Source organism: Rhipicephalus microplus, chromosome 2 (genome assembly GCF_043290135.1).
Source record: "Rhipicephalus microplus isolate Deutch F79 chromosome 2, USDA_Rmic, whole genome shotgun sequence".
Classification (NCBI taxonomy): domain Eukaryota; kingdom Metazoa; phylum Arthropoda; class Arachnida; order Ixodida; family Ixodidae; genus Rhipicephalus; species Rhipicephalus microplus.
Window position 1 is genome coordinate 213,109,169 of NC_134701.1, and position 14,768 is coordinate 213,123,936.

Consider the following 14,768-nt stretch of genomic DNA (forward strand, 5'->3'; position numbering starts at 1 on the left):
GCGGAAATCACATTAAAGCTTATTTCTAATTATTTTTTGCAGGTCTACTCTATTGGATACCGAACAGATCTTTCGCCGACAAGTGGACTCGATGGCCAGGCTGCGCTGCACGCGCGCCGTGTATCCCTCCGAGTGGCCCACTGGCCGACCATCGGCGCGTTGATGCGCCGTTACACGGCCGTCGACGCGGTGAATAAGTGCCACGGACCGTGCTCTGCATGGAAAAGGGGCCACGCGCAAGCACGCGCATCTAAGCGACGACAACGCCGACCGCGGTGGTGCCGCGCCTCCCTCCTCGTTCCACTGAAACACTCGGCCTTCCTTCCTTTCCTTCTTTCTGTATTCGTTTTCTTTCTCTATTTCTTATAATTTATTTCATTCAGCGTGCAGCTGATCCTCGAGGGAGCCACAGGCGAACACACGCACAGCAGTTCTGCCTCGCTGGCCGCCAACCGCAATGCGGAAGGTCAAATTCGACCAAGGAGGTCTCGCTTGAACAATCGACGCGGCATCAGCCGTGAATTAAGCGCATTTAAAGCGGTTAAAAGGTGTTCTTGCAGTTGGCGCTGCCGATGGCGCGCGAATCAACACTCCGTAACGTGACAGTTAAAGTAGCCCCTTTTTCAAGCATACACAGGAGAGATATTGATAAAAAGGCCAAACTTGACACCGGGCTCGAGGATTCGTTCGCGACTTCCTGATCCACAGCAAGAGAAACGGTGGTAAGGTGAGCGGGTTGTCACATGTGACATGTGTCCTGCTGCGTACGATAAAGAAAAAACGAAATAAAGAAAGATTATTTCTACCAAAATGTAGCAATCCTTATTTTCTACGAAAACGCATTAAGATGCCGCTGTGTCCAAGCAGGTGAGATTGCACTTTGGCGACTTAACAATAATTGTTGGAATTTTAACATCCCAAAACCAGCATATGAATATGAGAGGCCCCATAGTGGAGGGCTCCGGACATTTCGACTACCTGGGGTTCTTTAACGTGTGCCTAAATGTAAGCACACGTGTGGTTGGGTTAGGTTAGGTTAGGTTAGGTTAGGTTAGGCCCGTACGGGCCTCAAGCATTTTCACATCCATCGATAATGCGGTCACCGAGGTCGGGATTCGATCCCGCAACCTGCGGGTCAGCAGCCGAGTGCCTTAAGATATTTTCTAGAGACCACCGTGGCGGGTTTTGACGACTTATCGAAAACGCCGTAATCAATCGCGTTGTTGGCTGCTTTTCTGATTGTACCTCATTTTTTTTACAAGATTACACCACATCGCTCAGCACGATCAAGGTCCCACAACAATGCCCTCAAACCGAATTTCAAGTGAACACCCTCGCTTACTTTAGCGGCCGCGCCTTGGTGTTAAAATAAACTCTTTAACACCAAGAATAACCTGGACTGCGAGCGCGCAGATATCACCGGCTGCGTTTCGAATGTTCTTCTTCCTCCTCGGATGATCGAGCCCCGATGGACGAGGAAAGGTGGCGAGATGTAGAGAGGCCTTTCCGTCACCGCGTTCATTGACCGCGCTGTCGGCATGGGCAGCTAAGCCGACGCCGCTTTCTTCTCAAGCGGGAATTTCCTTTCGCACACACGCGGTCGCCATGAATTGCTTTCTTACTCTAATTTTTTTTTTTCAACCCGCTGTTACGTTCGCGTACCTCTCCTCTTCCATACCTCAGTACACAATCGCACACGTGTGTGCGCACACACCTCAATGATATATCCGCGGCTTTCCTCCGTACGCGCGCTTGCACAGGCCGCCCTGCCGATAGGCATCTTCAGCCGCAGAAAGCGAGAATACAGTTTCGCGTCGGTGTGAGCGCGTCTCAAGAAAAACTCGCAGCTCTTCAACCCGCCCCTTCGACTTTCAAGACTCCTGCATTTTCTTTATCATTATTTTTTTTGTTTTCACTCCGCGCAGCTATTTTTTTTTTTTTTGTTTCAATGAGCATCGAAGTCGTTCGTTGCTGTCCTGCGGCCGTTTGTTTCCTGAAGCGCTGTGCGCAAGGCAGCCCGTAAACTGTCAAGCCCTGCGCAGCGCTAAACGCTACCCGGCGCTAACTATATACGGTTACAGCTTCGAGTGATCCTTAGCGCGAGTTGACGTCAGCCGACAGCGGCGGTGACTTTTGAAAGCCTATACAGATAGGGACGCCGATAAGAAAGGCGAGTCCAGAGTGGAGGCTCGGTCGCAGCGGTGCGGTCCACGCACTGGACGTCGCCTCTCAGACAGGGGCAAGCTCCTTCCCGCCGCGACACGACGCAATTCGAGCGGGAGTGGGCAAGGTGAAGTCGCGGAACTGGGACGTTACGTAAACGAGAACGAAGCGAGAAAAAAATTGCGTTATAGTGGGTGAAGTTTAGCTATACGCGTGGCGCGACACTGAGGAAAACAGCCACGGAGAAGTATGAGAGAACGAGTTTTTAGACGCGCAAAACGCTGCCGTTGGTGGTTTGAGTGAGTGCGAATTTATTAGAAGGCAGAGAGGTAGGCTAGAGCTAGTTCGCTCTAGCCTTCAGTATCATGTGCAACTCAACAGAACGGCTCTCCAATCTGGCCTCACAGAGAAGAATGGTCAGTGGCGATTTAGCGACAAATACTAAATCACCGTGTCAACAATACACTTATTTATATTTAATTACCTCTGTAGTTAACTAGCCATCATAACCCCAAAATCAACCAATGTTATGTGAGCGAATACTCCGGGCTGCATACAAGCTGTCAGCATCATGCGCAAACTTTGTAGTTAACAACAAAAAACTAGCCATCATAACCCCAAAATCAACCAATGTTATGTGAGCGAATACTCCGGGCTGCATACAAGCTGTCAGCGTCATGCGCAAACTTTGTAGTTAACAACAAAAAACTAGCTATCATAACCCCAAAATCAACCAATGTTATGTGAGCGAATACTCCGGTCTGCATACAAGCTGTCAGCGTCATGCACAAACTTCGCCTGGTTTCGCCAGTTTTCACATCCTAATCCAAAAGCATTAAGAGCGTGAACTCGAAGTCATTCGCGGTACAGGAATGAATTTGAACATTGTTCAAATACAAAAAGCCGAAAGCAACCAGCTGGGAGGGGGGCACTTAATATACACCTTTGAGTGTAATGCTACAGATTAACACTTTGCATGACCATGTAATTAATCAAAATTCCCTGAAATGTCCACGATGACGATCATCTTCTTTACATATGACGTATTCCACACTTGCTTGGACGATTTCGCCTCTCGATAACCTTTATCGCTAGAACTCACTCCACTGAAAATTTTCGTAAGCACGAACAAGGAATCTGTAAAGTCTGACTGCACATCTAAGCGTGGCATATGTCATGATACTACTGGTGTACATTCGCGCTCTTGGGGAGATTGTTATGTCCCATGCGCCAGGCATGAACGCCGGATAATCCTTCGTCGATGATGATGATAATGATGATGATACAGCAATTTTATTTAGGGAAAAAAGAAAAAAAGGAGGGGAGAATGTGAAGGGTGGTTTCCCCATTCCAGGAAAATCATTCATTTCGGCAACGTCGAGAGGTGAGGCCGCGGATTTTCGCACTGGGATTAACTTAATGCGTGGTGCACTTTTTTTTGGGAATCTGGCCGTAAGTGTACAATTTTTTGCAGCCAGCGGCACTCGGGCATGTGGCGACAGATGTGGCGCGTTTTTAAATTTCGCAGATGTGATGTACAGCACGTGAGCACGGGGGCGGACCACCGGCCAAATGAATGCTCGTGCGCCAAGCCTGCCAGATTCAAGACTCTCGCTACATGCGATGCGCAGGAGGAATTAGACTTTCAAATATATTGTCGCTGCGTCGCTTTTTATCCTTCGACATCTCTATTTTTTTTTGTCATAAAGTGCTAGAGTCGATGTGAAAGACGAAAGCTCGGAAATTTGGCGAAAAAAAAAATAAAATCGATAACGAGCGACGATAAAAGCGGCTAGTGCACTGAATATGTACAGAGATAATTCAATATAAAAGGTGAAAAAAAAGAGAAAAGAAAGAAAAGATCGCTTCTTCAGAGAACTTCAGAAGAATTCATTCAGCGAGCATACGTGTTTCGACATATCACGTGCACCTCCTCCCCTTTTGAAAGATCTCCGGATGACATCATCGTCGCGAGGTGGTGGTATATACAAACCCACGCATCCGCTAGCTATAGAAATGTGCGGGGACGGTGATTGTGGTGTCGAGGGCGGCCGACGAGCTAAGAAACAACCACGCACGACGTGAAGCTCGCCGAAAAGAACCTGTATTCGCGTAACGCCTGCGGGGTTTCTTCGTTTCCGCTCATTTCGAGCGTCGTTGGACACGTCGTGTTTCCAGGGTGCTGGAAATTTAAAAGAAAAGAAGACAGGGAAAAGCCCGCGCTGGTTCTCCCACGCGAAGAAGGCGTGCTAAGGGAGAAGATTACGCTTCAGCTGTAGGACACACCCATCGTTCGGGTGTACGTGGGTAACACGGACTGCATGTATGCGCGTACGGGCGCATACACAGGGCCCCGAAAATGTACGGAAAGTATGAAAAAAAAAAAAAAAAAACGCCGGGGAGGCCCAACGGGAGCCACCACTCAACGGGACAGCAGGGTGGCGGGTAGCACGCACAACGTTATAACTCGAATAGGCACTGCTGGTGTCATGGTCTTTCATTCACCAAGCGTAACACAAAGGAACGGCGGACACTGCAATATTTCAGAAACATCCACATTCGCGCAACTACGTCGCCACGGGACAGTCGCCGTTGTGGGGGCCCCAGGCGCGTACAAACACACACATACACAAGAACACAAACACGGGCGCCTATTAGGTCTTCGGAAGTGTTTTAGTGTATATACTACAGAAACAAGGAACATCGCTACACTCCTTCGGGCCCGTGACATTTTATTTATTTATTTATTTATTTATTTATTTATTTATTTATTCATTTGAGGCTATAACACAGACCTAACGAGAGCGTTTTGAAACATGTTTTGGAGCGTTCCGATCACGTGCGCCGAAGCAGCGTCGCGTGGAGGCCGAACAGCGCGGAGAAAGACCCGGTAGAAGAGAGAGCAGGTCCGTAGCCAGAAATTTATTTGGGGGGGGGGGGGGGGGGGTCGAGCATACTTTATGCATGTTCGTGCGTGCGTTTGTATGTGTGCGTGTATTGTATACGCAAGCAGCATTGAAAATTTTCGGGAGGTGTGGAGGGTTGAAACCCAGCCCCCCCTCCCCTGCTTCTTAGAGGCTTGAACCTATTTTGCCACAACGCACGACTACGCGGACACAAGAGAAGATGGGACAAACCGCAGCGGCTCTCTTTTAGGGGCGTTGTCAGGAAGAAGAAGGGGGTTTGAACCCTGGAAGAGAGTGAACGGAAGGCGCAGGACAGTTAGCCTCTAAGAAGCACAGTGACCACCGTACACGAATTCGATTGCTTTTCAAACACTGGTCCACCTCGGCCGATCAGTGGCTACAGGGTGCTCGGCTGCCGACCCGAAGGTCGCGGGTTCGATTCCTGCCATAGTGGTCGCATTTTCATGGAGGTGAAATGGTGGAGGACCGTGTACTGTGCGATGTCAGTGCACATTAAAGAACCCCAGGTGGTCGAAATTTCCGGAGCCCTCCACTACAGCGTCTCTCATAATCAAATGGCGGTTTTGGGACGTTAAACCCCACATATCAATCTATCAACCTCTCTCTCTCTCTCTGGTCCCTAAAACTTCCCATGGTCTTTTATCCATAAGCGCTCAAGACAACTGGAAGGCGAGAGCCATCCGATCTAGCTACATCATCATCATCACCATTCTTGACTATGTTATAGCTGATGACGCCGATGACGAATGAAAGCCCAGCCTTTTGTAATATGCTGGCTGCTTTCACATACCTAATCCTTACGTAATAGCCGTGGCGTTAGTTACAGGCATGGGTTCCACGCTTGCGTCATGCCTTAACTAGCACGGGAAGCCCTCAGCATGCAAATATCCAGAGCTTCTCATCAAAGGCGAACTCTTTTCCCTCTCTCATTCTCTAAACGGAAAATCGTAGAAGTTACAACGGTGGTGAATAAAGTTTGCACTCTGTTTTGAATACAGCAAACTCGAAATATCGCTCACTTATGGTTTATAAAAAGCTATTTCAAGCGCCAAAAACAATCAGCGTGGCAGGTCTTGTGGATACATTTCACCGAGAAACATAGATGCATTATGTTCCTCACATATTAGTTTTCTTGCCTTGTTTGGTTAAAACGTATACTCGACTGAAGCCTAACGGCTGGGAAACCGCGATCCACGGTGCCCGCATTTTGTCCCGCATAAATGATACACATGAAATGAGAACTATGTAACAGGAGAGACAAGACTAGTCGAAATCCTCGACAGTTTTTCGAAGCCACAGCGACCTGCTACAACTTAATACAATTAAACGTTGCAAGGCTTCGTGCGCGTTAATTTCTCGGAATAAAGCACTTTCCAAGAGCCGCGTTTGGCAGCGAGAGGTGTTTTTTTTTTCTTTTTCCCGCCTTAAAATGATCGAAACGTTGCGATACTCTTGAGATATACTGGCGCTATGCTTTAAGGTGTATATAGCGTGTGCCAATATAAACTTCAGTGGAGTGTGCGTGAACTATCGCACGCGCTTTCAACGGGGCCTTTTAAGATTCCAGGCATGCGGCAGTGCAGCAAGTCGCGGCCTTCGCGAGCCACGGACGGCCAAAGCAGGCAAGGGCCGCTTTTATCCGAAACCGGCTGCGGGGAGTCCCGATATCGGAGAATGTTCCTTCCGAAGGCCTGTTTTCTGTTTATAAGCTGCCACCCGCCTCTGACAGAGAAAAAACAAGTTGCGGACATTCGCTCTGGCTCGAGAGAATATCGTCGCCGCGGCCAGAACCTTCGCGAGTACAGTTCTATAGTGTAATAACCGGGTATATATAGTTCCAGTTTCAGTTTAGTGCCAGTATGGCACCAATATTACTTCCAACACAGTTTCGAAAGAGTCTCTTGGCACTTCGTTACGGTATGTTTGCAGAATAGCTCAGGTATAGATCCAACAAAGTTCCATTAAAGTCATAGCGTTGTCCCAGCGCAGACCCACTATGCAGTCTCATGATAGCTCCAAAACATATCCACCATGTAGTGCCACAATAGTGCCAGCATTGCCCACATAGTTTTAGCATAGTTCTAGTATGGTCTATAGAATATACTCTCAGCGCAGACCCAGTATACAACACCAGAAAAGTCCCGGTGCAGATCCAGCATATAGTTCCAGCCCAGCACAATAGCAGCACAGTATATATTTATATATATTTATATATATAGCCCAGCACAGTATATATATATATATATATATATATATATATATATATATATATGATTCAAAAAAGAAATTCTGTGGGTCCGGTGCAAATATAATTAAGAATAAAGGAGCACACTTACGAAAATTTGATAATTGTTTACTCTACGTTGCGGCCGTGGAACGGCCGAAACGTAGAGTAAACAATTATCAAATTTTCGTAAGTGTGCTCCTTTATTCTTAATTATATATATATATATATATATATATATATATATATATATATATATATATATATATATATATATATATATATTTATATATATATATATATATATATATTTCCAGCATGGTTACAGTATAGCACCAATGTAATTCCAGAAAAGGTCCGCTAAAGTTCCAGTATGACTCCTGTTAGTTCGCGTAAAGTTCCAGCATACTGCCAGCATAGTTTCAGTATAGTTCAAGTTGCAAAAAATGCATGCTGCAGAGGCCTGGCAGGCTCTACGATTGACTATCTACTAAATAAACCGTACGTATATAGCGGATTTGCAGTCACGAAATTCAGCTTCCTCAGAGGCTAAACATGGGTTGCAGCTACTCGTCTTTGTATTATGGGTTTTGACGTTCGAGAAACGCTGATATGTGCGTGCACCAAAAATTACGCGGGTGCGAATTTTTTTTTTCAGGGACTGTCCATGTTTTTCAATAATGATCCAGAAGGTCACGTAGTATGGTATCCTTGCTGACGCCCAGGAGCATATTTAGTTAGTTCCTGGTCTGTCTTAGAGAGGTTTGAGAAATTTGCCACGCACTTAACGTAAAGCAATACCCCTAAAAAGTGCGAATTAAAACAAATTAATACGACACAAACAAAGCAATGTCGATGCTTTTACCTCCAAGGAACACTCTATCTGCATTTTCATGCAAAAAGGAATTTAAGTTGCAGTGACGCTTGTGTTTGTTTCCACGCATTAATCTTAGAATGTATAAATGGCACAAAAAAAAAGAGCGATGGTCACTCTAGTAAACGTGAATAAATAATTAAATTCTGGGCATTTACGACTGTCGTTACGAACGAAGCATGTCTTGGGGAGGGGGGGGGGGAGGCTTCGGGTTAGTTTTGATTACTTGGTGTTTTTGACATGCCCCAAAATAACCAGGCTTCTTCGTCTTTTTCACGCAGACACATGCGCGATTAACTATATACTTAACGTTAACTCATGCCTCCTTACTAATATAAAGATTAAGCGTTTGGTTTCTAATTGAGTACTCATTTCCGGAGTCCTCCACTACGGCGTCTCTCATAATAATATGGTGGTTTTGGGACGTTAAACCCCACAAATCAATCAATATAATCGAGTACTCAATGAGCACCACTTTATGATTGTACGGCAGCGTTCCCACTCACAGAGAACGAAGAGGAGAACCACAAGTGCACAGTGCCGTGTTTTTGTGGTCCCTCTCTTTGTCTTGTTGCACCCATCACACAGACAAAGTGGTGGGGACGCTGCCTTTCAATCATAAAGTACAACCAACCAGCCCAAATTTCAGTCTTACTACAGTGCTTTGTGCAACATCATCTTCATCTTCCTGACGCAGCGCCAAGGGTATGCTCTTCCGGCAATGTTCACACTTCGGATGACAATAAGTAACTAGACGTATAAAAGAACAAAACGTACAACAAGATGACAATGGACGGAGCGAGCAGGTAGACAACGGATTTACGTCAATCGTCTGATACTAATGATGCGTACTGACAATGACATCAGGCTGTGTGTAAAGAGGAAAAACAACCGCAATCAAGTAACTTCAGAGACCAATTGGCGCGAAAAAAAAAAAAGACAGGAAGAAAAAATACGAAGAAGCGCAAGACTACACATGAGGCTGGAATGCAGCCCTGCCTATATGCAAATGCCCTCTGCTGTGTAACATACACGCGACCGCTTTTGTCATGGCAGCTGTCGTTTCACGTGAACATCTCTGACATGCCAAGGACACTAAGATTAACGCCACACGCTCGATCGGGTCGCCTGATAACAGGCCTATTAACAGGCAGAACCATATAGACTATGTCAAAATAACCGCGTCGTGCGCTGTTGTTTTTGAGCATTCTAAACACCTAAGAATGCCCCATTCGTTCTGGCGTCTCCCTTTGAAGACACGGCTGCGTCACTTGGTGTATCTAAGGGCACCGTACAGAGCCAATCTGGCACGTTACCTCACTATAGACCAATTTCATGTTTGTAAACACAGGTAGGCCGACATCGACATTATGGGTAAAATTATAGCGACGTCCGCACGTAACTTCCGCTATAACTTAGAAGTGTGGCAGCTTGGGCTAGTTGGTATGGCATGACGATAGTTATAGCGCGAGAACAAAACGACGACACAGAGAGAAGAAGGACTCGAAGGACACGAAGGACGCTCGTGTCCTTCGTGTCCTTCTTGTCTCTGTGTCGTCGTTTTGTTCTCGCGCTATAACTATCGTCATGCCATACCAACTAGCCCAAGCTGCCACACTTCTAACAAAACGACGTTGTGAACGCCATAAGCGCTGAGGGCTGCAATGTGCGCCAACAAACAAAACCGTAAGTTGTGAGACGCGACTCACATCCAACCGCGACGCAGCTCGTCGGCATATCTTTTTTTTTTTTTTTGCTCGTTGCTTGACTGAGAACAAACACCACATGAACCATTGAAAACCCAGCAGAAACTGCGGTAGACAGAGCGTATTTTGACTACCAAGACAGCGCCACCGAATTTTCATGACGTAAGTCCGGTGGAATTCGTCTATATGTCGCAAAAAGAAAAAAGAAAAAAAAGGCCTAGATATTTATCTTTGCGCGTGCAATGGGGAAGAAAAATTGTCGACGCGCAACCTTCACCTTGTACTACAAGTCCCCCTCTGACGAAACAGAACGCATCAGTACCTAACCGACGTCAACTTATTGTGGCATCTCGCAAAGAATAGCACAACACCATAAGAAACGAAAAGACTCAAGGAAGCATAATTAGTTATTAATAATAAGTATTAATGTCTTACATACACATACAAGAGATGACCGAAAATATTGCAAGTGGCCACTGTACGCAGCGTAAATTGTTTAAATTAATAAATAAACAAAAGAAAAGAGCGACTTCCCAAAAATAGCGGTTTTCACAGGGTGAATGAAATCCCCTGTGTGACACAATAAGCTAATGACCTCGTTTGATGACAACGTATGGAATTTCTAAAGAGCACCTGATCGCAGCGGCAAAGGTGTTCACGACCTCAGCTGTTTACTGTTTTGCATTTAGGCTGTACCGCTGGGAGCGAAGTAAGGATCACGTTGTGCTGTGAATTTTCCAGCGAATCGTCGATTCCAACTGGGGAGCTTCTCTACGTCAACAATGACGTCAATAGGGGAAATGCTCCATCGCGTACTCGTGTAAACAACATCGCCTCGGCGCCCCACCCACTATTGTCAGTTGGGGAGGACTAACCAATGAAAACATTTGTAAAGGGCATATTGAGGAGCAGGTTCAAAGATTTATGAAGTTACTGAATAAGGTGGCGCTTTGACATTACTATTTAAGGGACACTAAAAGCAACAATAAGTTGTTGTTTTTTAAATAATTAACTGCACTCTGGGAACTCAAATATCGTAGGTTAACTGTCATGTTTCATTATTACAGCGGAGGAAATCAAAATTGAAGTTTTCATCTTTAAATTTCGCGCTGTAATCTCCGCGCATGACGTAAGAAATTCCTCAATGTATTTTTTCGTATTTTCGCGACATTAGCTCGGTGAAATTTTCTGAGACTTCGTATGCTAAGTCTATGACACCTACACATTACAATGTACTTGAATTTTACCGACTAGGAGCTACGGAGGACCCAGTAGACGCCTTCAAAAAATAACGTTACTGTGTTTGCTGCGGTAATCTCAAGGTGGTGTCTCCACTCGCCATAGAGTTTCCTAATATCCACTAGAGGGAACTCTGGCACTGGTGTCTATGGGAGCTGCAACGCACGACACTTCAGTGAGCATGGGAATGATAGGTAGTACGTACACACAATTGTCTATTTTTTGTACTTCTGGCTCCGTGTGTGTTCATGTGGCTTAGAGCTGTTTTTTCACGAAAAATAAATTAGCAAATGTTCAGCGTTTGCGCTTCACAACCTTATTCTTTTAAGCTTACCATTTTGAATCGGGTCGCAAAGTTCAATAGGGTTCGTTCTTTTCTTCAAAACAAAACCGTAAACAGCAATAAACGAAGCCGCAAGTACGATTCGCAACCCACAATTAAGTACGAAGACTAGGCAAATGTGCGTACTACCCATCATTGCCATGGTCGCTGAACGATCGCAGCGCCACAGTCCCCTCTAGTTATTTTTAGGAAACTCTATGCCACCCGCGGCTTCTTTTCGCGTGTTTTTCCGCAGCGTCGTGTCGCGGTAAGAGTGGAGTTTTCGCGGTTGTGAAATTGTACTTTACTAGTACGCAAAACAGCCCCGCCGCGGTGGTCTAGTGGCTAAGGTACTCGGCTGCTGACCCGCAGGGCGCGGGTTCGAATCCCGGCTGCGGCGGCTGCATTTCCGATGGAGGCGGAAATGTTGTAGGCCCGTGTGCTCAGATTTGGGTGCACGTTAAAGAACCCCAGGTGGTCTAAATTTCCGGAGCCCTCCACTACGGCGTCTCTCATAATCATATAGTAGTTTTGGGACGTTAAACCCCACATATCTATCAATTAGTACGCAAAACAGCGTTTTGCACTTTAGTGTCCCCCCTTTAACGTTGACGTAAAACGGTCAGCTCGGCCTCAATGTTGTTTCTCTGCATTTCATTTGTATCTTAATTGAAGCCGCTACGTAATAATGAAATCCAATAAGAATTGTAGCCTACAATTATTTTTTTTTCGACAATGGGGTGGGGGCGGCAGATCAGGTCAACCACCCTTTACGCATGTTCGTGCGCACGTTTGTATGTGCGCTTGTATGTACACACATGCGCAATTGAAACATTTCAGGTGGTTTGAACCCCCCCCCCCCTCCCTTCTTTTTTACTCTGGCTGCTCCATTCCCGCAATACACCTCAAGGCCACATCGCTCTCCTGTTCTAAACAGCGGACACGACTGCTAGCCTGTAATAATTCAACAATGAATCTAACAAGACAATAAACCAGTCGTTCGGAAAGGTTGGCGAAGCGCTACGTTAAACATCGTGGGACGGGCCCATCCCGTCTCGTCAGCCCTCAAAATACGCTAGAGCGATTTCTTCCTTTGTCTTGAAGCCCGTTTCCCTTCCGGCATTGTTTGAACACTTCCTTTTAAAGCCTGTTCAGGCGTGGTAAATGTATGCGCATGAGGATCCGGCGCGAATGTAAATACCATTCAAAAACCAGCCCGCGTACCGGGTCTTGCTGTCCTGTCTGGCACTCGCCAAGGGGCGTCTCGTTTTCTTCACTCTCGTTTCACGCGTTATGCGACTGAGGTGGTTGAAAAAGGTTCGTGACTACGCCAAGCTGCTGCTGCAGCCACTCGCAGCAGCAAGACGGTACGCGGAGGTTCCTAAAGAAAACGAGAAAAAAGAAAAAAAAAACACTCGCGTATGTAGCGCGCGACACGCTCGTATACCACTACATTATACGAAGCGGAGCTTCGTGAAACGGTCTGGAGTTTTTTTTTTTTTTTTCTTATGCGCGACAAGGTGTGAGCAGCGGAGCGAAAGGGTGGCAAGAGCGGGCGAGGCGGCGTCGCAGCGACAGGCGAAAGTGAACCGATTCCAACACGTGCCGGCGCGTGGCTGGCATAGCTTCCTATAATGCTAGGCCTCGATTCCTCAGGAATTAAACTAATCATTCGCCTTGGGTGAACGAACTCCGCCCGCCCTGATGTACCCTGCTACACCTTTGAATGAAAGGGGCACTGACGATGTTCTAACGGATGCAGCTGCGGCATACGGGAAGAAATGAAGAAACAGAAACGGGAAAATGAAGCTGAATTTTATAGTGTGTTCTCTATAGTTGAACGATTTCCGTAGTACTTGGTAGAGTCTATACGGACACCTTAGCTGTCAGTCATTTTTATGTCTTCCAGCGGTGATAGGACATCGTACGGGACACCTTAGCTGTCGTATGACAGCGCCAGTTTTCATGAGCCGCAGATTAACCTATTCAAGATATCGATAACATATTGAAAATACAAAACATTTAGGTGCATCAAAGAATAGAGTGTCCTCCATTAAAGTTCGAGTTACACGCGCTGAAAGCGCCAATAAAAGGGAAGTGCATGTAACAGGCAGCGCGCTTACCATGGTGTAAACGCCGATGCAGACGCCGGCAGTGAAGAGCTCGCAGCATCCGAATGAATTCACAATGGCCATACTTTCAAAGGGCGTAGCCGATCTGCTGACGGAACCATCAATACACGGCACTTAGAAAAAAAAAAATGACGCTGGGTCGTATAGGTGCTGCGTCGGTGGTAGGAGGTGGCGGCCTACATTTCCCGAGCCCCGCGTAGTGGCAGTCGGCGCGTTTCGCACATCACGCACAACAAACAGCACGAGATCGTCGTCGTTTCAGGGCTCCGCACATCCTTTGGCTGCGACGATGGCCTTCGCGATGGCCCCACCACGGCCGCATCTCGCCTTTTCCCAGCGCGACGGACCGCTGCGCGCCGCGGGGGCTGCCGAACTCTTCAGGAAGAGGAACGAGCACCGGCGGTGGCTACCGCGCACGAGCAGCCGGCGTTGACCGCCGTGCAACGACGGCACCGCGATGGTACCGACGTCGGCGGCTGTGTCATCCCAAGGCACACGAGCGCACACACCAGTGCGCGCTGATCGAGCTGTCTGATGAGAGTTTAGTCTGACGGCGGCGACAAATATAACGAAGCCGCACAGTTCGCTGCGGCTGGCTCGCGTTACGAAGAGGAAGTCCACAGGTGTGCGGCACCTTTCCAGTTTGCAACGAACGCCGGAGGGAGCAACAGCAGCGGCGAGAGTGGCGGGAAAGCGAAGGCCTCCCCCCCCCACGTGCCCTCCGTTCGCTCGTCTGAGAGCGAGAGGAGCCCCCTCTGTGGGAAGGGCCATCGCGCAGGTAGGGGAGCCGTGGGGGACGCCGCCGACCTCGGCCACGTCGCACCGCAGAAACGTAGTGGGTGTTTCGGGTGGCTGACTGTAGATGACGCTCGCTACTACGCCGCCTATAGCGCAATTTTTAAACTTGTGTTTCCGCGTGGCATGCGTTGTCAAAGGTAGAACCTACGAAGTGAACACACCACCACCACCACCACCCCCACCACCACCACCACCACCACCACCACCACCACCACCACCACCACCACCACCACCACCACAACAACAACAACAACAACAACAATAACAACAACAACAATAATAATAATAATAATAATAATAATAATAATAATAATAATAATAATAATAATAATAATAATAATAATAATAATAATAATAATAATAATCGACGTAATGCGAAGCTG

The 14,768-nt window shown here is 47.0% G+C and overlaps 1 protein-coding gene across 2 annotated transcripts in view; it reads right to left on the bottom strand.

The window, feature by feature from the left end:
- Rcd6 (Reduction in Cnn dots 6) overlaps positions 1-14,359 on the bottom strand; it is an 86,919-nt gene extending 72,560 nt beyond the window's left edge. Inside the window, exon 1 of one of the 2 annotated variants that reach the window (XM_037421564.2) lies at positions 13,579-14,359. In XM_037421564.2, the coding sequence (XP_037277461.2) occupies positions 13,579-13,650 (72 nt within the window). In that variant the 5' untranslated portion in view covers positions 13,651-14,359. The remainder of the gene's footprint in view (positions 1-13,578) is intronic. The other variant, XM_075875814.1, reaches the window with a different exon arrangement.
- Positions 14,360-14,768: the final 409 nt, after the last annotated feature.